Genomic DNA, 24,140 nt, shown 5'->3' with positions numbered 1-24,140 from the left:
CTAATCTAAAGTTTTACCTATTTATCATAAATAAATATATTGCGTGCCGTCCGGGTTAGGTTTTTCTTATTTCTTCCTTTACGTTTAGATTACAGAAATAAATTTAAAAATCGCGCCAGTTTCCCCGTTAATGGCGGACAGGCCATTCATACTCTTACTAGAGGTACTCTAATCTTATCGGATTCGCCAGCGCCATCTAGCGGAGAAAATGCGCACGAATAGGGCGTATGTACTTGTTCGATTGCGTCATGGGAGAAATTCTGCTTTTCCAAGTCGCCACTAGTTGTGGCCAGCTATGACAGCGGTCGCGTAAGAACGTCAAAAGCAGCGGTGTTTTCGATATACGAACGTTGTCGGGTGTGTACCGTTGTCTTCTCGCGATTACGTGTAGTTTGACATTTCGCGGGAAGAAGCGAGAAGGAGAAACGAAGAGTCACTTCGGAAGGGGCGGCGTCGGTGAATCATTGTCGCGAAAAACGCACGATTTCTCCTGCTCCTCGTATGCTCGATGGATTATTTGAAAATGGCGCGGGTAACGAGGGCCGTGGCCCCTGCGTTTGGCGTCGTTTTGTGATACTGTAATAGAATTAATACGTGGGGATTATCTCTCTGCCGTTCCCGTCCCGTTGGCGCGAGAGAGAAAGAGGAGGAAAGTTGTTTACGCGTGTGTGCTACTCACCACGCCGAGTGCGTGATTAATATACTGCGTATGTGCTCGTTTTTCTACTCGGCTTAGTTTCCAGAAGCGAGAATCTCGGTCGCGGAGAACCAAGCCCTAATCCCTCTCCTTCCGCCTCTCTATATCGGTCGTCCGTGTCATTGTTCGCCGCGCTTCTTGGCATTGGATCGTGCGTCGTATCAGGAGGCTGTGTTCGCGTCCTACAGGTACGTAAGTGTGTCATCTCCCGATATATCGTCTCCTGCGGAGATCGAGGTTGTTTGTTTTGTCGCTTCCAAGACCGCCGATTGTGCGATGTTTATCGTAATGGACGACCTGTCGTCCTTGCGATCAATGATTCTTCGATTATATCGGTGTGATCGGCTCGAAACAATATTCGCACAAATTTTCACACATTATACAGTTCGATATGAAATTTAACACTTTGAGAAAAAAAATTCCAATCTGTCATTATAACTGTAAAAAATATATGTATGTAACATGTAAAGCATACGAGCAAAGCCAATATACAAGGTGTTTCGATCCGGAAGTAGTGATAATTTAAAAAAATAGTACCATAGAGGGTATATAGAGGATTGCACAGAAATATTACATACATTTCAATGGAGTATACATTGCGAAAATATTGCTGCGATCCCAGACACAGAGCCCACAACATTTATAATAAATATTCATAAATATTTATATATTTTATACATATTTTATAAAAAAACTTTATTCAACATATAATTTAAATATAGAATAAATATTTCATACAATATTTATGATCTAAGATTCTAAAAATATTTATAAAATATTTAAATAATTATGAATATTTTATAAATGTTTGCGCTGTCTGGGATGTTACTGCAAGATTGCAGTAACGTTAAAATGATTTGTATGTAATGCCACGCTATGCATGAAGATTTGTAGTTTGTATGCTTCATGGCTCATGCTGGAAAGTAGAAAGTAAAATAAAGACATTATCATTCATGGTTTATCAAAATTATATATAGAACCACTTATCCATTTGCTCGCTGAAATTACGATAAATTATCTATGATGGCGAATCATGATTCACGAATGATTGATTATATCTATGAATGTTGAATAGTGCGAAGGATCGATCTACGGTAATAAACGACAAATTTTCAGCAAATTACGAACTGCGAATCAAGGATATGCGCACAGTCTGGCGCCAAATTGACACAAGGTCATGCGATGCAGTAAGCGTCAGTAATAAAATAAAAAACTAATCAAAATTTGAAGTATACAATTTTTAAATTCCAATTTTTAAAAATGGGATAAAATTTAACCAAATTAAAAATCAAATTAAGGAGGCATGAATTGTTTAACAAAAGTTATTTTATTTGATGAGGTCTACCATCCCTTTAAATTTGCCGTTTTTTAAAACATCTGTATATGCATCTGACTATTAAATCATTTCGAAGCATTCGATTTATATTCAGATGTCGTACATTAAAGCGGAAATTTATTTATTTTTTATTGCTTGTGCATACATGAACACGCATTTTTTTTTTTTTTTTTTTTTTTTTTTTAATTAATAAAATTTTTTGCTTTTGCATCATGCATTTGATCTTAAACAATCCAATAAATTCCGTTGCTGCAACACATCTGATGTAAAAGTCTTTAAACAAAATACAAATTCGATAGCTGCATTTAAGGAAGGATTTAAATTAAAAAATAGGGTTTAAAAATTATTATGCCCGGACATACAAGCCGGTGGACACATACGTTGTTAGGATGTATAATAAAATATATTAATCTAATTGGAAATTTCATGGTCTAAAAATCATTATAATTATATTTTTTAAACGAGAATTATTGAATTGAATTTTGAAAAATTTTTAATCTACTTATATATATACAATCTATGTATGAAGAATTTAATTAATTCCGTTATTATTTTTACATCTACCACCATGCCATGCATTTCATATTATACATACATGTGGTAATAACGCATACAACAGTCACGTAGTATAACAAAAGGAAGCACAGGTTACGTGAGAGGTATCGAATAAATATCGGGCGTCATTGATACGAATCGATTACGGGAATATCGCGTGTACATCGGGTGTCCTGAAAAAAAAAGATGTACGCGTGAGTGTAAATATTATGACGCCACCAAATCTTTCAAGCTTTTATCGAAATTTTTACATTTGCAACATATTTTATATGAAGAAATGTTCTAAAATTGTTTTACGTAAAAAAGTAATTATATAAGCTTCATTCGGTCAATGTTAGAGTTATTTTGTATAAAATAAATCTATATATTTTTTGAATGCTTAATCATCGTGAAATCCTGTCGTAATATTTTTGATGCGAATTTACATATTTAATTGATCAAACTTTTCAAAGAAAAATAAACAAAAGAAAGCCAAGTTACGCACTCATTCCATTTTAACATAAAAATTGTTATATTTAATAACGCATAATATACGCCAATTGTGTACTTTACTACGGTATATGCATACATTTTTTAATGATATGTACACAGCTTGCATATACACATACCTACAAGATATATTTTCAGTAAGGCTATGAAATCATAGTGTCATAATGTTGTATGTCATTTTTCGTCTTTATACAATCGTGCATTTAGACTGCGAAATTATATACTACTCTTATTTCATTTCTAGATAATTTTTAGACCTGAGACATAACTAGACATGTAAACGTTTTGAATTGTTGAAAACACAGTTACTTGAGGATAAAAGTGAACAATTATTCATTAAATATGCAACTTTTATATTATGCGAATCGCAATTAACAATTATAATTAACAATTAGTGAAATGTATAGTGCACTGAACTCTTGGATCATTCTGTGAAGAGAGATATATATCTGTTAAAACAAAAATTTAATATGACTTACGTTATAATTCTTTGGTATTAACCGTGATTGTTTTTTTTTTTATTATATAAGAAATTTAATTTTTCACTTTGGTTGACAATTTTAAATGCGAAAATATTTGTATATTTGCAAGTATATGACGCATTAGAATTATGAACACATAATTTAATGGATTAATAAATTATTAAGTTCTTCTTTTGATACATAGTTGACGCATCTTTGATTTCTTTATTTTACTTCGATTATAATGTTCTCTTAAAATTCATTTAAATAACATTTTAATTAATTTTGATCTAATTATTATTAATGATTAATGTGCTCTATTAAATATGCGAGTTTAATTGATCATGTGGCCATGTCATAAGTATCTGCGATGGAAATAGCGACAATGAGACATCTGATCAGGTTCAAGTACTTGAAAAATAAACGTAGAGATAGGCGTGGTTCTCACTATGTGGCACTGACTAACAGTAACTGGCATGATTTGCAACTTGGATATACTGGACGTTAATTTCTTTTCTGTTTTATCAAATATATTTCTCTTCCGCCTAAATATTTTATATTCAGTTAACGTTTTCTGCTTTTACATCTGTCCATATTTTATTTCAATTTGTCTCAAAATTATTTGAGTTGAATTAAACCGAGAACTCTACTTGAATACGAAAAAAATACACTTGTGCAAAAAAACGATATTAATTCTAATGTTGATTTTTAAGTATTTCAAGATGAATTTTACATTGAATTTTATATTTTTTACCATTACGTAGAGTGACGAAAGGATCGTGTACGTGATTTTACTTTTCCGCCATGGATTCGTGGCGCGTTTAATCCACGCATTACGCACTTTACTGGCTGCGAAACCCCATCGTATTTCGAGGCAGTTGCATTGCGATTCTTCTAGCAAAGCCTTTCTTTTTTTTATCTTCTGGCATTGCATAACTCATGTTTTTACGGCGCAGAATTTTTTTTTTTTTTTATTAAAAAAATTATTAAATTACGGATGAAACTAAAGGAATGTGAGATTTTTTTTTTATGAAAATTTGCGTCCGCATAGAACAAATCAGATAAATACATTCTAAAACAAAACAATTGTGATGAAATAAAAGTGCGAAAATGCAATGGTGATAACCGTGTCAAACTTTAAAGTTCGCGCTCGCGCTTATCTTTTCCGTCATAGGTACATGTATGAGAGGCGCAAATTATAAGAGATAAGAATATTTTATTTTTCTGAACGAGTGTGTGAGACACAAAACACTACAGAAAAAAGTATATACGCAACGTATTAATTGCTTAAATATAAGATGAGATAAACAAAATCTTCCAGAAATATCATTCAATCTAATAGAAATTATATAAAATATTGTGTCTATGAATTTTTCGAAGGTTTTATGATGCACATTTTTTTAGTTTAAATTTGATTAGCTGTCATCATTTTTCTCTTCCATTGATTGAGGAATTTATTGCAGTGAATTTTGAAACGTAGCCAATGGCTACGTTTTATTATCTTAAAATTTCTTATACATATGTATATCAATCTTAATGATTAAGTTATAAATTATTGAAGCTCTTCTGTGTATGCATATGTATGTAATAATTCAAAAACTATTTACTTTTTAATATTCCTTTAATAAAAATTTTAATAAAAGCTTTGTACGTGATATTCATGTTTATAAAACTCATATTAATAAAAGCTTTAATAAGAACTTTAATATAAGCTTGACTATAAATTACATAAACTTTATAAACATGAATATCACATAGAGAGGAAGAGATTATGACTAATTCTGTGTAATTCCAATGTATTGTAATATTCACATTGAAACTTTGTAATATATTTTTCACTGCGATCCAGGATAAAGTACATTCTCCATAATAAAATGTTCTCTTGTAGTTCTCGTCGATGTCGATACAATACAAGAACGCCCCCATAATTATTATAAATTACGCACGTACGTCTCCTCGGTGTGAGTCACGCGTGCTTGTGCATGACGTAATCAAAGTATATGTATCATGTGCGTTTTTTTTTGCTTGCTCTTTGCGTTTTAATTCACGTGTACCTATTTTTACATTCGTATTAAAATATCGTATTTATTATATTTCAATATAGCATTTAAAAGAAGCACTTTTGATTTATCAACAATTGATAACTTTTTTAAAATTAATTTATTTTCTCCAATATTAGAAATTAAAGGTTTATCTATTTCAAAATTAAGTGCTAATTCAGTAAATGCAGAATTAAGCGCTCGAATTGTTTGATAAAAAATTGCATTTGTATTAAAAGACTGATTTAATATTAAACTGCTGTTCTATACAAAAGATAAAAAAAGAACAAAAATGACAAAATTAAGTGCTAATTAAATACTCTGAGAAACCATCAGAACGTATTGAACATATATAAAGACACATATATTACGATTTTCTAAAAATATTGCCATACAATAAAAATTAATTGTTCTGTCATCTAATCTATATGCAAGAGTAAAATAGTAAACTAAAAAAAATTAGTCCTAAAGTTAGAGATGTTAAAATAATCGTTTATTAATATAATGTTAAGACATCTAGATCCCGAATAAAAAGAATATTTGTTTTATAAGAATTTAAATAAATAAATTTTTCAAAAATATTGCCATACAATAAAAATTAATTGTTCTGTCATCTAATCTGCATGCAAGAGTAAAATGGTAAACTAAAAAAAAATAGTTCTAAAGTTATTGATGTTAAAATAATCTTTTATTAATATAATGTTAAAACATCTGGATCCTGAATTTAAAAAAATATTTGTTTTGTAAAAATTTAAATAAATAAATTTAAATATTACGCCACCTTATAAGAATAAAGTCTGTCAAGTAAATCTTACAAGATAATTCTATTGTTCAAATTTCTGCGAAATAAAACAGAGTATCTAATTTGGCATTCATACATCTGTACTAATATATTTATAATTGTAAATATTGTGAGTTAATCTTGAACATCTAATTTTTTAATATTACTTTATTTATTTAAATTAAACTAGAGACAGCTGATTTTTATTCTTTGGCAATATTTTTGAAAAATCGTAATATATATGTTTATATACATTTCTTATATGTTTGATAGTTCCTTAGAGCATTTAATTAGCAACTAATTTACACATCTTACAATTAGATTTTTTATTTTTGTGTTATATATGTATTTATTTTTTATGTAACAAGTAGATTAACGTCAGTCTCATTCAGTATATAAATTTTATATTAAATTTAGTATATAAAACTTTCTGTCAAACGATTAGAGTATCTAATTTCAGACTTAATTAACATCTAATTATCAGTTATGTTAGCAAAAATTATTTTATGGGAATCTATTTTGTATTTTTATTAACTAATGAATTTATCTTGACTAACTTATGAATTTATTTCGAATTTATACGTGGTCTCTCTCTCTTTCTATATACATAGTTGCATTATTTTTTACGATAACTTCTCGATCGATAGATAACATATGCTATAGAGAATTTCTACTGAATATACACAAATTAATTATATAAGGTATGTGGGAAATTATCATACGAAATGAAGATGAAATGACTTAAGAGTCGAATTTTGCTACACAATTATTTTTATTCATACAAGTTTTTGACATACTCGGCTGACCTTTAAAATCGTTTTCTTAAATTAAATGATGAGCAATAGATCGGGAGATCTCGATAAGCCGAATTAATCCGTAAAACGTTTTAAGATTAAAAGAGCAATTAATTAGTTTAACATAAATTATAAGAATATTAAAGAATACATTAAAGAATATAACATTAATCCGTTTTCATTAGCTTTTCTACGTTTTTAAGTTGTATAAAAGAAAAACAATATTTGTATTTAATGTACATACACACACATACTCGATTGATCTTCAAATCGATTTTTTTTTTCTAAAATAAAGCCTTACATGAAAAAAATTTATTTTATATCTTTGATTATGATGTATGTACGTGTCGTATATGCGTGCGTGTGTATGTGTGTGTGTGTGTGTGTGTGTGTGAGTGTATGTGTGTGTATGTATGGGTGTATTATACACTTTTCGACTTTGACTTTGCATTTTCAACTTGTACCTTGATTTCTAACACATTCTGTATAATCTATTGCGCAGAACTTATCTGATCAATATTGCACGTCTATTTTAGTCAAACCGTGCACCAAAATTATAAAAAGGTTTAAACATACACATCTATGCTATTTTATAATAACTTATATACCGTTGAAAAAATTGCTACAAAGTATTATTAATGAAAAAGAAATATTGAACTTTAAATTTATATAAAACATTTGTAAGATAATTAAATATAAATATTAATTATCCGGATATATACATAAAAGAATTGGTCAACTTTTTATTTTTCTTTAAAATTTGATTTAATATTTTAGCAAAATTAAAAGCACTTGACACATGCACGTCTCATATTTTAAATGGATACCACTTATTCTTTAAGTTAGCCTCTTTTTAAATATAAAATCTAATGTATATTTCAAAATTTATTGTTAGCATACGTGCGCGCGATCGTTGCTGTTGCCGTTGCTGTTGCCAACGTCGTCGCTGCCGTGTCATTTCGCGACCAGTAAATCACCAGTATTATCTCATCAGTCCAGTAAAGAGCATGTGTAAAGGCCGCCTACTTCCAGTGATGATGGCACTTTCACAAATTCGTACGTCTGAACTTTGTTCTGCCTGGACATCAATTATTTTTGTATCATGGTTAAATAAAGAAGTTAAGGCAAAGAATGACTAATATAAAATAAGAGCAAAGGGAATACAATTTTTTAATCATATCAAGCAATCGACACAAAGAACTTTCTTTTGAGGATAAACATAATTTTGATTGCAATAAAACTTTTCATACATATTGTAGCTATAATATATTTAAATATTATAAAAATATATCAAAGTAGTTCTTTTTTGCAATTTTAACTGCAAATTTCTCAAAATTATAACGTGATGGAACAATTTGAAAGTTATATTCAATCAAAAAGATTATGGGAAATGGTCCTTTTCTCGTCTTTTTAAACTATGTTATCAGTATATATATATTTACCAAAGCAAATTATAAACTTGTTAAAAATTAAACTTGTTAAAATTAATCAGAATGCCATTATGTAATGTATGAATGCATATGTTTTCACCCCAAGTTTTTTACCCAAAATATTTTTATTTGCATATATTTATTTTTTCTCATTTATATTTATTGTTTCTTGTAGGAGCTTATTAATTCCGTCAACTCAATCGTCAAATCGACGTAGAATGAAAAACATCAAATTGTTATCTAATCAACGAGAGGTTTATGATGATCGATAATTTTGATCAGTTTTTATCGAAAGTATGTGAATTTTAGCAAGCCATGTTCATAAGAATGTTTTGGATATACAATATAGAAGCAAAGTTATCAAAATTAAAAAAAAAAAACATTTTTTATGTTTATACTGTTTGAAAAATCAAATAAATAAATCTGGATTATAAAAAGAATTTAAATGTACCAAAAATCAAAATTAAAAAGTAAATTAATTTTTTTTTAAATTTAATTATTAAATTTAAAATTATTTAAGAATTAAAAAATATCAAAAATTTTGATTGGGTTACTCGTAAAATTAATTGTAAAAAACAAAACAATTATGTTTTACTAAAATTTTTAATAAATAACTTTTAAATGAGTAAGTGAATCTAAATTATGTTTTGTACAAATGTTTATTAGAGTTTTAATAATATGTGAAAATTTTTATTTTGCTGGCAATGTTTTTCGTTGTCAAATTTGTCAATAAACACTAAAAAAAATGCTGTTTTCCATAAAAATCAAGACTAACTTTAAACTTAAATAATTTCTGAGACCAGCCTATGAAATTTTCATACTTTTGTCAATGTTTCGATATATGTCCAGTACATCCGTCAGAGCGTGTTAATCTTGCAAATGTGAATGCGAATGCTTAAAAGTGCTTTATAAGATCTCCGGAATGTTAACGACTATCGTTTCATACAGCACTGATTCAGCAGCAATTGTAACTAATAGCAAATTCAGTTAGATGTTTTAGTGCGCACTTAAAGTGATGCAAATTAAAGACTGCTGAATACAAATTTACAATAGCATAAATAAGACAGTAAAATAATTACAATCGTTATTTGTATTGAATAATATAATTCTTTCGTTTATATGACGACAATGTATATATTTATCTTATATTTAAGTTTTTGTTGAGAAAATATGTAAGGAGAGTTAATTTCTGAAGATTTAAAATATTAAACTAATTTTTTAAAAATCAGATGGCTCAATGGAAAATTTCTCATTTACTAATTGCTTGAGACGCAAAATAAGAATTCAATTCCCATACTTAAGGATAAAAAAGTTCATATGTATGTTCAAAAAAAAAAAGCTTTTATTTCGAATTGCAAACTTCTTAAGATATTAATAATAAATTTTGTAATATTACTTTGCTATATTATTATTATTATTATTATTATTATTATTATTATTATTATTATTATTATTATTATTATTATTATTATTAAATCAACTTAAACTGCAAACAAATTATTTTAATTAAAATAAATGCATAAAATGTGATCTTGAGCAATAACACTTGTCTTATAAAACATCTTATCGATAATCGGATACGTTCAAATATTCTGACAATTTTATATTATGTAAAAACCTTAAATAATACAGTCTAAAAGAATTTGTAAATAGGAAATTGAAATATGTAAACACTGCTCTTGAAGTGTCTCCATAAAAAAAATGGAACAAATATTTTAAGAAACCTGTAAAATTCGAAATAAAAGTAAAAAAAAAAACTTTAAATGCTTAGATGAATTTTTTTATTCTTATGATTAGAAGAATACACTATTAGTTTGACAAGACTTAAACATAAACACTCTGTATATTTTATTTTTCTATTCGTTATGGAGTTCAAGAATACAGATCCTATTTATATGATTCGACGAATTTCGGATCGACAACTGTATACTTTCATTCTTCATTAATAACAAAAATCGTAATTGGCATGTACGTTGCGTGACAAGCGTACACTCGAAGAACCCTCGCAAAATATTGATTATTTCTCCGTGTGGCATCAGGTTTAGACGCGATCTATATAGTGAGATATCGTGTTGACATGAGACCTTCCTTACTCTGCCGATATTATCGAGAGATTGTAGAAAGGTATAAGAGATAAGTTATACTGCAAGCCTTTTCTTTCAGCAGTAATTTTATTGTTAATACATATATGTGTATTTATATATGTATTATACATTAACATTTTAACAAATTTAATCTATTTTATTATATATTAATATATGTGTGTATATATGTATATATATATATATATATATATATATATATATATATATATAATATATATTAATTATATATTATATATTATTATATATTATTATATTTTAATATATTTTGATATTTTGGAATAGAAATAAAGGGAGTTAAAAATTGCTGCTTTCGTCACTCAAAATAATTTTCTCGTCGATAAATATTATTTATTATACATTCTTTCATTATTATGACAAAATGATGTTTTATTTCAGATATAAAGTCGAATATAAAATAGAGCAAAAATGCCGGAAGAGCAAAAGACTGCTGGTGCTCCGACAGAAGCAATGGCGGAAAATGGAACCGGTACAAACTCGCCCACCAAGAGCCCGGTTAGCAGAGGAAAAATGGCTCTTGCTAAAGTTACCCTCCTAGACGGTTCTGTACGGGATTACTACATCGATGTGAGTGTTCAAAAATTTTGATCGTGTTTATTATACGCATATAAATAAAAAAATTTATATTCTGTTTATTTGATGTTAATATTAGATATATTGGTTTATTGCAGAGAAAGGCGAGGGGCCAAGAACTTCTCGATATGATTTGTCAAAGTATGAATTTATTGGAGAAAGATTATTTTGGTCTCATTTACGAAGACAGACACGATGCTCGTAATTGGTTGGATCTTTATAAGAGAATCGTAAAATTCATAAAAAGTATGAAAACAAAAATCATTATCGATATAATGATAGATAATAGTATGTTGGAGTATTTATATTTTCTCTGAAATTAATGTCTGATTTTAGCTGAACCATGGAAGTTTAATTTTGAAGTGAAATTTTACCCACCAGACCCAGCCCAATTGCAAGAAGATATTACGCGTTATCAACTATGTCTACAGATTAGAAACGATATTATTTCTGGTCGTCTACTTTGTTCTTTTGTGACACATGCTCTGTTAGGCTCATATCTGGTTCAGTCAGAAATTGGAGATTATGATCCTGAGGAACATGGAAGGACATATTTGAAAGATTTCAAATTTGCACCCAACCAAACGCCTGAATTAATCGAGAAAGTGATGGATCTGCATAAAACACATAAGTTAGTTTTATTTTTATATAAACAATCGTGTGTTGTAATTTATAGAATGAGTACAAATTGCATGATAAGAATTGTTTAATTAAATAACAATTATTTACTATATTTTAGAGGTCAAACACCTGCTGAAGCGGAATTGCATTATCTCGAAAATGCGAAAAAATTAGCTATGTACGGCGTAGATCTTCATCCTGCAAAAGATTCAGAAGGCGTTGATATAATGTTAGGTGTATGCGCTTCGGGCCTTCTTGTTTATAGAGATTGTTTAAGAATTAATAGATTTGCCTGGCCAAAGATATTAAAAATATCTTACAAAAGGCACAATTTCTATATTAAAATTAGACCAGGTGATTTTGAACAGTTCGAATCTACAATTGGATTCAAATTGGCAAATCACAGAGCAGCGAAAAAATTGTGGAAAGTATGCGTAGAGCATCATACTTTCTTCAGGTAAATATAATAATAATTGTAAGTATTTTTTTTTTTTAATTTATGGCACACATTTTATTTAATCAAATAAAACATTTTTTTTCTTATTCTTAAAGACTTATGAGTCCGGAACCTGTGAAGAAAGTGGGTTTAATTCCATATCTGGGATCTCGTTTTCGATATTCTGGAAGAACTCATTACGAAACTAAGAAAACCCCTATTGATAGACAACCTCCGCAGTTCGAGAGGACTTTGAGCGGCCGACGACTCACATCTAGAAGCATGGATGGTAATAAATAAAATTTTTATTATTTGCAAATAATACCCAAATATGAATGTTTGATAACGATGATTTAGAAACTTCAATCGCTATAATTCATATTATATGTTTATTCAGAGACATGTATGATTTAAAAGTTTTCTTAATTAAGGCATACACAAGCTTGCATAAGCATGAGTTTTTATTATTAGAGCGGCATTATTGGTCAATGTTTCAATTTTTAATTTTATTTTCAAAATATTATAAACCACAAGTGCCTTTTTATAATAAGATTTTCACGTCTATACGATACTATGATGTTGAAGTAGTGTGACTGCCTTGTATAGCATTAGGTGGGCCTAAATCAGTCGAAACGTATGGTTCCGAACCAAGCAAACGGCATACTATGAGCTATGAGCCTGAGACACTTCCTGACGATATAGAACACATAGACCGACGGCCTAGCCCCATCAAGAAACAAAAAGAGAAGGTAATATTTTCATATGTTTTTTTGGAGAGAAAGAGGGAGAGAGAAAGAGAAATTCTTTTTATATAAATTCCGTTTTAAATAACTGCTAGAATGTAGAGTATGCATAAATTTCGTTATGTGAATGTGAAACTGACTCGCAACAATACATAAATGATATACGTCGTAATTTTTAAATCTTACGTCTGCGCTTTCAAATTAAAAATTTAATCATTAAAAATGATATAATTATATATATAAAAAAATATTTACATAATATACACATAATAAGTTAAAAGCGCAATAACATTTATACAATATTTTTCCAAAAGCTTTTATCAGAGAAGTCAAGAAACACCAATTATCTCCATTAATGTATAAGTGAGTCAATAGAGACTGAGTATATTATTTTTTATATTTATCAATATTAGTATATATAGATTTACAATATGATTATTGACTCACTTACGCATATTAATTCACATTGTATATTATAGAGGAATAGGATGATGACTTTACGGTTTGTCTACTTCAAAGAAATTTTATAGGGTTTTGAGATGAAAAAATTGATAACCTTGAACTTCAATTAAAGTTATTTTTCAAAATCATGTAAAAATCAACTTCATTTTTTTTTTTTTAATCAAAAGAAAGATTTTATAGCAGGTTTACTAAAAGATCAATTTTGCGTAAAAAAAACCTCTACACGATCTAAGTCCAATAATGTGGGAGTTAGCAATGAAAAATGTAATTTCGCTAAAAAATTAATTTCACCAACACTGATGCGAATTTATATGTATGTACAGACGTGTGTGTCTGGATAGGATGTAAGTGTATAAATTCTTAGCATTATCCAAAAGCAATGATAAGGATATGACAGATATTTGATCTTTGATTTGGAATGCTTGATTACTTGATGAATTCCTTTACTTCTCACATCCGGAGTGTTTGATTACCGTGAGTCCCTTTGTCTCTTTATGTTCGGAATGTTTGATTACCGTGAGTCCCCTTGTCTCTCACGTTCTGAGTGTTTGATTACTGCGTGAGTTCCTTTGCCCCTTACGTGTGTAAGTGCCTAATATAATGACAACGCTTACAGTTTTGCATTAAAAAACCAACGTGAATTAAAAGATCAACAGCTGAAAAAAAGAAATAATAAGAATTAAAAAATTTGATTTTATATCCAATTTTAGATTGATTTCTAATTAAATTTTTAATCTTTTTATTTAATTCTATTTGTTTGGATTATGGATTTGGTTTGCTAATCAAGCACTCTAAAGGGATAATCATCCTTGTTGGTCCTGGATAACGCTAAGAACGAGAATTTACACACACCTAGCCATACGCACGCATACGCACATATAAATTCGCGTGCGCAAAGAAATTTAAAAAAAAATTGGCAACTCGTTATTTTATCCATTTCTTCATTTTATTCCTCTTTCCTCTCTACATAGATTTGAATTTATTATATAATGTTGCATGGTAATTTATATTATACAACACATTAGAGAATTAAATATCACATATTGTTTGAGACATAAGAGTAGAATTGAACTCACACAAGTACATAAATAATGTACTCACATCAGTACATAAGTAAAAAATTATAAAGATCTCTATCAAAATTAGAAAGCTTAATTCTTGAAAAAATGATATTTTCTATTTTTGGAATATATTGATAGTCTTAATCATTAACTAACACCAATAGCTTACACGAAAAACAAGTGCTGGAACAACATCAGCTAGCAGTACCAGTAGCCTTGAAGGAGAATATGATGCGGATCGTGGGAGAAAGGTATAGAAAATTTTAGCTAGAACTTCTGTATTTCAGTGTTTTATAATGATATACATACACAGACACACATGCATACATACATACATACATACATACATACATACATACATACATACATACATACACATATATAATTATATATATCAATATTATTTTTTTGTATGTGTGATTATTTGATGTTTTTTCTAATGCATGTTATATTTTTTTAAAATTTGTATTTCTCAAAAATTTATGCGGCTATTGCTTCAATAAATGTTAGTTATTTATTTAATATTTAGCAATATTAGTAATGCAAGCAGATAATAAAAACTTAGAATTGCTGTTGATTATTGTAAATTTAGAATTTTAATGAGACTTGGATATGAAATTACTTTATGGCTAGCTATTGTTTAATAAAAATCTTATTTAAATATATGTGTAAATACTATTCATTGTATATATAATGTTACACATTAAATAAAAACATTATATATACGAGATATATTTAATTAACAGATCACGATAAATATACATATTTTGAGAACGCAGACTATAATATGTAGAGCATGTATTGCATCTTAAAATGTGATTTATCGTACAATTTTTAGTATCATTTTAGCGAAGTAGTGGCTTTATGCTTGTGCATGAAGTAATGTGTGATTGAATGAATTTACTTGTAGAAACCGGTCGGAGGAATAGCTGTCCTACCGCCCGGTAATGTATCAAAGAAGAAGAAGGATAAACAGAATGAAAATGAAAAAGAAAATCACAATGATCTGAATAATACTGATCTGATTAATGATAATGTTCATCTTGACAATATTGATGACAAAGTGTCTAAAAAAGAATTGAAAAAGAAGGATAAAGAAACGCCCAAAAAAATTAGTAGAGAAAAGAAGGAAAAAGTTAAGGTAAGCTTATATTGTACGCACGCATTGCTGTTTTTTTATATTTTTATAGAATATATATATTTTATGCTTAGAAAAAAGAATTTTAAATGCATTTGTAGAAGTAATATTCACAAAAGTTTATCATTTTATTATTACTTTTCAATATAATTCAATTAAGTCTTCTTAGAAAAATTAAAAATTGAAAATTTTAATAATATTGAAAAAATGTTTCATTAAAAATGTGTTTCATTAATTATTTCTCAATTCAGTATATGTTTACATAATTTAAGTTATAATTTAAACATGCACATTAGTTTATATTTCTGCGTAAATAGATTTGCATTGATATGTAGATATTAGTTTAAATGTAAAATATATTTTTTTAATATAAATTATACATTAAATGTGTAGCATGTTTTTATACTGCATGTATTTTTTATATTTTATTATCTAAGAGTCCTGTCGGCGGTTTCCTGTTTGCGAAAAAGGACAAAGATAAGAAGCAGAAAAAAAACAAAGAACTCGATGAATCTTTGGACAAAAGTGATGCCGAATCGAATCTTTCCACGTTGGAAAAGCCAGAAAAAGAGATCGATAAAGAAAAAGAAGATGTGGAAAAGAGACAAGATCCTACAAAATCTTCTCAACTTCCTAGTTACACGAAATCTTACGATTATGAAGAAACGGAAGCTTCGCCCACAAGAAAGCCAATCACCTCACACGGTTTTACATATGAAGATCGACCCGCATCTCCAGGAATACAGGATCAATCATCGCCTACTTCAGCAAGTCGAAAAGCTACAGGATTGGCATTTAATTATGCTCCGGGAGAAGAGAAAAAAGTAGCAGAATCTGCAGAAAAGAGAAAAACGAAGGAAGCGGACAAACAAGCGGGGTTAAAGACACCTGGACTTAATTACGTAGAATCTGCTGCCCTTAAGGAACAGCAAAAGACAAAAGCGGATACTGATAAGGATCAAGCAGCGACTTTTATCGCTGGTGAACTCCAGGAAGAGAGTGCTAATCAGGCTGCAATAGTTCCGCCAGTATCAGTAGAACTTAAACCAAACTATCACATTTTACCTCTTCCCGATGGTTCGAGACTCATCGGAGGTATGATTTATACCAAAGAGGGTAAACTACTAGATCAGAGCAATCTTGGACCACATGATAGCAAAATAATAGACGGTAAAGTTTGCGGGAAAGATGGTAAGCTGCTGAAAAAGGCCGATTTAGGGCCACACGGAATTCATGTCAGCAACGGTATAATTACTGGGAAAGATAACAAACCTTTTCATCAGGAAATACTAGGTACCGATAGAAATTTAATAAAGAATGGCATTATTTACTCTTCCAACGGTGAAATAGTAAAACAGTCTTTCCTCGGGCCTAATACCGCAATAGTAAAAGAGGGAAAAGTATTGTTGAAGAATGGCAAACCGGTTCAACACTGTCAATTGGGTACAGATGGAACGTACGTGAAGGAAGGTCTCATCTTTACAGCTAATTCCAAACCTATGACCCAGGGATCGTACGATACAGATGGAAAGTACATAGTTGCCGGTATAGTATACAACAAAGAAGGCAAGCCTTTGACGCAAATTGCTATTGTACCTGACGACACATTTATCTGCGATGGTTTAGTTCATGGACGAGACGGAAAATTGCTCAATGCCGGGAAGTTAGGTCCGGAAGGCCATACTGTTCTAGAAGGAAAGATTTATTCGAAAGATGGTAAATTGATCAAGAATGAATCTTTCAGTTCTGATGGTTCTATTGTAAAAGATGGCATAATTTATTCGAAAGATGGAAAATTCTTGATTCAAGGATCTTTGCTACCAAGTGGTGCTCACTTAAAAGATGGAAAAGTGGTTGGCAAAGATGGCAAGCCTATTAAGCACGCATTTTACAAATCCAACGGTAGTTTTGTGAAAGATGGTATAATATACGGAGAGAATGGCAGACCCCTGAATCAAATTCCATTAATAACCGGTGGTCATTCTATCAAAGAGGGATTAGTGCATGATAGAAATAATAAGCCACTATCCCAAAGTCTTTTTAAGCCCGATGATCTTGTCATTAAAGATGGTATATTGTATAATGCGGACAATACAATAGTGTCAAATATTAATCTTGGCCCTGAATTTGTAGTAAAAGATGGTACCATTATAGGTAAAGATGGTAAGCCAATAAAACAGGAATCGTTTGGTTCGAATGGAAGTTATATAAAAAAAGGTATTATTTATGCGAAAAACGGAAAGTCGCTTAATCAAGATTCACTAGTACCCGAAGGTGCAGCTATTAGGGATGGCAAGATATATAACATGGATGGCAAATTATTGAAGTTCTCATTTTTCAAACCAGATGGTAGTTATGTTAAAGATGGTCTTATTTATGGCGGTGACAAGAAACCATTGAACTTGAATGCAGCTTTACCGGAGGACAGCTTTATCATTAACGGAGTAATATTCAATCATTCGGGAAAACCTTTGAATAGAGAATCGTTCGGATCTGACGGTTCGTACGTAGCCGGTGGATTGGTTTATGGAAAAGACGGCAGGATTGTGTTGCAAGGCGTGTTCGGTCCTGACGGTAACACAATTCGAAACGGTATCATCATAGGTAGAGATGATAAACCTTTGACACAAGACGATAAAGGCCCGGACAATATAGCGATCAACAACGGAAAGATTGTGGATAACTACGGAAATCCAAAGAATTTACCGTCGCTGATACCTGATGGATGTTATATACAAGACGGAATAATCTATGACAAAAATGGACAGTTGCTGAGACAGGGTGCGTTTAAGCCGGATGGATGTTACATTCGAGATGGTCTCGTGTATGGCTGGGGAGGTCAATTGCTGAATGCAGGATCCGAGTTACCTGAGGGTAGCTACGTCGAGGAAGGTAAAATCTACGGTAAAGATGGAAAACCCTTGAATCACATTTCGTTCGGTATCGAAGGTAGCTTCATCGAAAATGGCATTATTTATGGAAAGAATAGAGAACCTCTCAGTCACGGCACGTTTGGTAATGCTAGTTATATAAAGAACGGTTTATTATACGGACCAGACGGAAAGCCGTTAAATAACAGACGAACCATAGTCAGCATCACGTCCGTACGTTATGGCTTAGTGTGCGACGATGATGGGAAACCGCTCAAGTCCGGCAATTTTGATAATGAAGGTAACGTAATCAAAGATGGCAGGATCTACGATCATGCAGGAGCATACTTCAACCAAAATATTTATGGTCCTGATGGTAACTTTATCAAAGATGGCTTAATTTATGGACGCAATGGAAAGCCTCTGTCTCAGGGAACCTTACCACCAGAAAGCAATTATATAAAAAATGGCAAGGTTTACGACGCGAACGGTCAGCCACTGACTCAAGAAGCATTCGGACCAGAAGGTCTGAAAGTTATACAAGGAGTCATGGTGGATAAAACTGGTAAACCGGTGAAGCAAGCGAATTTCGATGATGAAGGAAACATTGTCAAAGACGGAATAATTTGCGGACCCACCGGAAAACCTCTCGACAAACTTTTTATAACTATCACGATGGTGCGTAAAGGACTCGTATGCGACAAAGATGGAAAACCGATCGCACAGGCACCGTTCGGGACCGATGGTGGTTTCGTTAAAGACGGCAAGATACATGACAAATTCGGAAAACCGTATAACCAGGAACTCTTTTCTGAAGATGGATCGTACGTGAAGAACGGTGTGATATATGGAATCAATAATCAACCGTTGGATAGTACGACAATTCTGAAAGATTTACAAGAGCCACTAAAGTCTATTTCCACGAAATTGAAAAAGCCCCCAATTCCGATTACGATACCGACAATTGTAAAAACGACAACCAAACAATCGGTGGTCAAGGATCAGGAAGGTGTGACTCAAAATATTCAGGAAAAAATCGAGGATCTTACACCAGGTGGCACAGGCCAAGTTACAGTATCTACTCACGTCAACAAGGTGATATGCTTGAAAAGAATAAAACTATCTTAGATATTACAATTCACCTTTTCAAGTCGAAAATTTAACATCAGATATATAATTGACAAATCTAAGACTTGCATGTCTATGTTATAATTATATATAGTGATTTTGCCAATGCTAGAACTTTTTTTTTTCATTTATCAATTTCATATCTAAATATTATATTGCATGAAATTGAGTAATACATTTGTTTAGAATGAATATAGTTAAACCTCTACAATTTTATTTGATAATTATTTAAATGGAGTGGATACTTTTAAGTCCACAAAAAAAAGTGATGTGATAAATGACTTACAACAAATTACTTGACAAATATAAATGAATTTATTGTTTAATATTAGTTTCGAACAAACTCTTTTTTGCAACTTTAAATATCTCATTTTTTATAAATCCATGTAGAAACTAATATTAAACAGTACATTTATTTATATTTGTAGAATAATTTCATGTGATTTATCGTATTCAAAAAATTTTTGCAGATTCAAAAGTATCTACTTTTTTTTTTAATAAAGAAAACGTATATTAGTAAGTATGTTTTTATCAAGAATTTAAATCCTATTTTACATGAATATTAATATATCAATATATATGAATGTATATTCATTTTGTACAAACTTGCTTTATAATTGATTTTAACTTGCATAAAAATTAGATGCATAAGATTTCTTTTACATACTTACTCGTATTCACATTTTCTATTATAACTCTGGTATAATTGTTTACTATTAGTATGTCTTGAGATTTTAGTTACATGGTAGTTATATTTAGGCAGAGACATCGGATGATGGTAGAACTCCATATATGACAGCAACAGCTGTCACTACACGTACTGCTACGATGCATGAGGATCTTGAAAAGAATCAGAAAACAAGTCAGGTTTGTAATTAGTATCATTAGTGTCATTTTGTAGAATATTAATTAATGAAAATTTACATATTAGAAACTTGTGCTGCATATATATATATATATATATGAACTTGACTATCTGAGTGTGTGTGTGTGTGTGTGTGTGTGTGTACACACACCTACGTAGATATAATATGTATTTGTAAGAAATAAGTTTTGTGAGAGTATGGAAAGTTATCCTTTTGAATATGTATATTTTAAAAAATTTTATTTTTGCCTAAGCCTATTATTATTTGCTATTTGCTACAATTTATTTTTTACATTAGGTAGAGGAAAAGACTGTAGCACATACAACCGCGACCAGTGCAACGAGGCAAGAGCAACGAGTAGTAACGCAAGAGGTTCGAACCACGAGTCACGTACTTTCTGGTGAACAGGTAATTTCTGGATTTGTATTCCTTTTTCAGGTTACAAGCTTGAAATTAATTATAAGTGAAGCATGTAAGCGTTTTTGTAAATTGCTACATGGATATTTTCTGGATTTTAATTTAACTATATCATTTCACATTTAAGTTTTTATCATTTCATATAACATTGTGCTGTATACATATGATCATAGAACAAATATAAAATAATTGCTTCACATATACATTATATTTACTTGTGTCACATATTTGATGTTTAATTTTAATTATTTTCAGTTGAATAATTTTTGTTTAAATAATGACATTATTTTAACACTTTATTGGATGCATAAATTACACTCATATATATTGTTAATATTTTAAATATATATTAATTATAAACAATATAACAATAACTTAATAATTAACAACATTTAATCATACTCATATTTATAATTATTTATTTTTATTTATTTTTGTTTCTTATAAATAAAATTTTTGTGGCTTGGTTAACACGTTGCATGGCGTAGCTGTTCTCACGAAGACTAAGTACATCGAGTTCAAGCAGCGGAGATTCAGGCACACCGATTGATCTTGATGATGACCAACAAGCATTCTACAATCAATATTATCAGGTAACCAAATAACAGTCGGATCAAATAATCAAATCTACTACTTTCATCTACTAATATATGGAGCAGAAGATTGTGCATATTTAAAAGCATCAAGGTTGCAGGTATCATTTTAGTCTGGTCTAGTATTTTGTTTTAGCAGCTAATCCAATGCAGTGCATCTGCGTTAAGATATTTTTGCTTATATCTTTGAATTGCATAATGTTTAAAGAAATATAATTTATGTATTATTTTTTTATACACAGAGACAAAACATATATACATCATTTAGAATAGATTTTATTAAATATATATGTAATGTATAAAGATTAGAGAGATGAAGATTTTAATAATATTGCAAAAAATTTGTGAGTGTAATATTTGAATACATTAATTCGTTTTTTTTTTTAGTGTTTATTATTCTTATTTTCTTTATTAATGTACAATAATATTGATTAATTTCATATTGTAATTTTTGTTGTTTTTTTTTTAATTGTATTTTTTTATTTTAACGAATTCTCAAATAAAAGATTTGTAAATAAATTTTGATCCAGGGAGATCCAGCCGTGATTGCAACTGAGAAACATGTTTATACGGGAGAACCAGAGAGCAACGTGACGACGACGACTACGGTACCCGTAGTATCAACTGAATCAAGAAAAGTAGCCCTCGAGAGTGAAGATGGTAACTATAGCGCCACAGGAGAAATAGTCAGCACACAGACCATATCCAGTAAAACCCGTACTGTTGAAACTATCACGGTTTGTATATTACATTTTATTAATATATTATATGCTTGTGATTATATAATTTATTATTATTAATTGCTGGTTACAGTATAAAACAGAGAAAGATGGCGTAGTCGAGACACGAGTGGAACAGAAGATAACGATACAATCGGATGGTGACCCGATTGATCACGATCGAGCTTTAGCAGAGGCAATACAAGAAGCCACAGCTATGAATCCAGACATGACAGTAGAAAAGATTGAAATACAGCAGCAAACAGCACAGTAATTCGAAAAAAATTAATCATCACGCATACATATAAAAGGGCACTCTTGGTCTATAAATAGCACGAACGATTCGTTATCTTAGAGATTAGAAAGTATATTGATATTTATAATACATATTTTATATGTTGCACGCATTACTGAATGCATGATGAAAAAAAACTAGACTGAAATATTCTACCAAAAAAAAAGAAAAACGTCGATAAATCTTTAAATATTCTATGAAGTTAATATAAAGGAACAATATTAAGCTTTATACTTTCTTCCTTAAGAAAGTCAGCTTTCTTAAAAGAAGGCTTTTGCTTATATATGGCTTGCCCAATGACTCGAGCTTAAACTCAATTCAAAATCGAGTTTTATAGTTGGAAATAATAAAACATTGATGAAAATTTTTTAACGAAGAGAATGATATCTCGTATTATAAACGCTACAGTGTTCATATTGAAATGATTAAGAAAATATATTTATATGCACGAGAGTATAAATAAACCTTATAAATATAATGTATACATAGCTATGTATATGTATGTAAACAAATGGATAAGGCTATTTATACATAGTTATGGCGATAATTATAGATATAAAAGACGGGGTGCCCTGCAACTTAAAGATAACGAGCATTTCATAGCAGTATAAAAAAAGACATTATTACACATAACCATACAGATAATAATCCACACACGATGCAACAATTATTGAAAATTTTACAGTAAAGTAAATATGGAAACATTTTAAATTGAATTAATGTCACAATTTTTGTAATCAATCAAACCTATTAAAAGCATGTTTCTTTCCATCTGAATTTTCTATCTTCTAATAAAAAACTTATTACTTTCTCCTGTTCATCTTGTAATACTAGCTACTACTATGTATTGTCTATTGTAATGTTTAAATGCAATAAGATAAGCTTTTTAAAAAATATGTGTATAGTTTGACTATATCTATGATATGATAAATATGATAAATATTCATATTGGCTTTCTAAAAAGAAATACGGAGGTTATATAACTGTGTGATAGAATCAGAATAAATACACACACATATATATTATAACATTTCACACACACACAGAGGATGAATTATTAGAAATTGTCATTCTCAATAAATCTTAAAATATGTTTTGTAAAAAAATATTTTAGACAAAATTGTTTAATTTTGGAAGAAACATTCTATAGTCGGCACAATTTTGTTTAAGTTTGTGGTACTGCTTCCCAGAGATTTCTAATTTATCTCTGCTTTCTTTCAAACATACTATATGTTTTTTTTTACATAAATTCATTCTCTTCATTATTCGTCTAAAAATATGAAGATTAAATTAGCAAAAAATGTGAAATATTTTCTAATTTATTTTCATATGGGTATTGTGACAAAATGTACAGCTTGTAAAATATTCACTTTTTCTAAAGATTTTATTTTAATACTTTTATACACTGAATAATGAGTTGAATTGATCGATATTTAAAAATGTATATTTACATTTATAAGAAAATATACAATTTTCTGCAAATACAAATGGTTGCATTTATAAAAATATAGGA

At 29.9% G+C, this 24,140-nt stretch overlaps 1 protein-coding gene across 5 annotated transcripts; it reads left to right on the top strand.

The window, feature by feature from the left end:
* Positions 1 to 243: 243 nt before the first annotated feature.
* Cora (erythrocyte membrane protein band 4.1 like coracle) lies at positions 244 to 23,404 on the top strand. 5 transcript variants are annotated; one of them, XM_072893483.1, is made up of 16 exons: positions 244 to 885; positions 8,048 to 8,208; positions 11,084 to 11,272; positions 11,377 to 11,524; positions 11,615 to 11,909; positions 12,018 to 12,356; positions 12,452 to 12,624; positions 12,942 to 13,084; positions 14,766 to 14,852; positions 15,512 to 15,742; positions 16,177 to 19,704; positions 20,497 to 20,604; positions 20,901 to 21,011; positions 21,509 to 21,613; positions 22,144 to 22,350; positions 22,427 to 23,404. In XM_072893483.1, the coding sequence occupies exons 3-16, from the start codon at positions 11,114 to 11,116 to the stop codon at positions 22,604 to 22,606; spliced, it is 5,814 nt and encodes a 1,937-aa protein (XP_072749584.1). In that variant the 5' UTR covers positions 244 to 885; positions 8,048 to 8,208; positions 11,084 to 11,113; the 3' UTR covers positions 22,607 to 23,404. The 5 variants fall into 5 exon arrangements, with proteins under 5 accessions (XP_072749584.1, XP_072749586.1, XP_072749587.1 ...); XM_072893482.1 differs by lacking the exon at positions 8,048 to 8,208 and having other exon boundaries at positions 245 to 885; XM_072893484.1 differs by lacking the exons at positions 244 to 885; positions 8,048 to 8,208 and adding an exon at positions 10,683 to 10,706.
* Positions 23,405 to 24,140: the final 736 nt, after the last annotated feature.

Source organism: Anoplolepis gracilipes, chromosome 5 (genome assembly GCF_047496725.1).
Source record: "Anoplolepis gracilipes chromosome 5, ASM4749672v1, whole genome shotgun sequence".
NCBI classification, from domain to species: Eukaryota; Metazoa; Arthropoda; class Insecta; order Hymenoptera; family Formicidae; genus Anoplolepis; species Anoplolepis gracilipes.
Note: the sequence above shows the minus strand (reverse complement) of the source record. Positions and strands in the feature narration are given on the sequence as shown.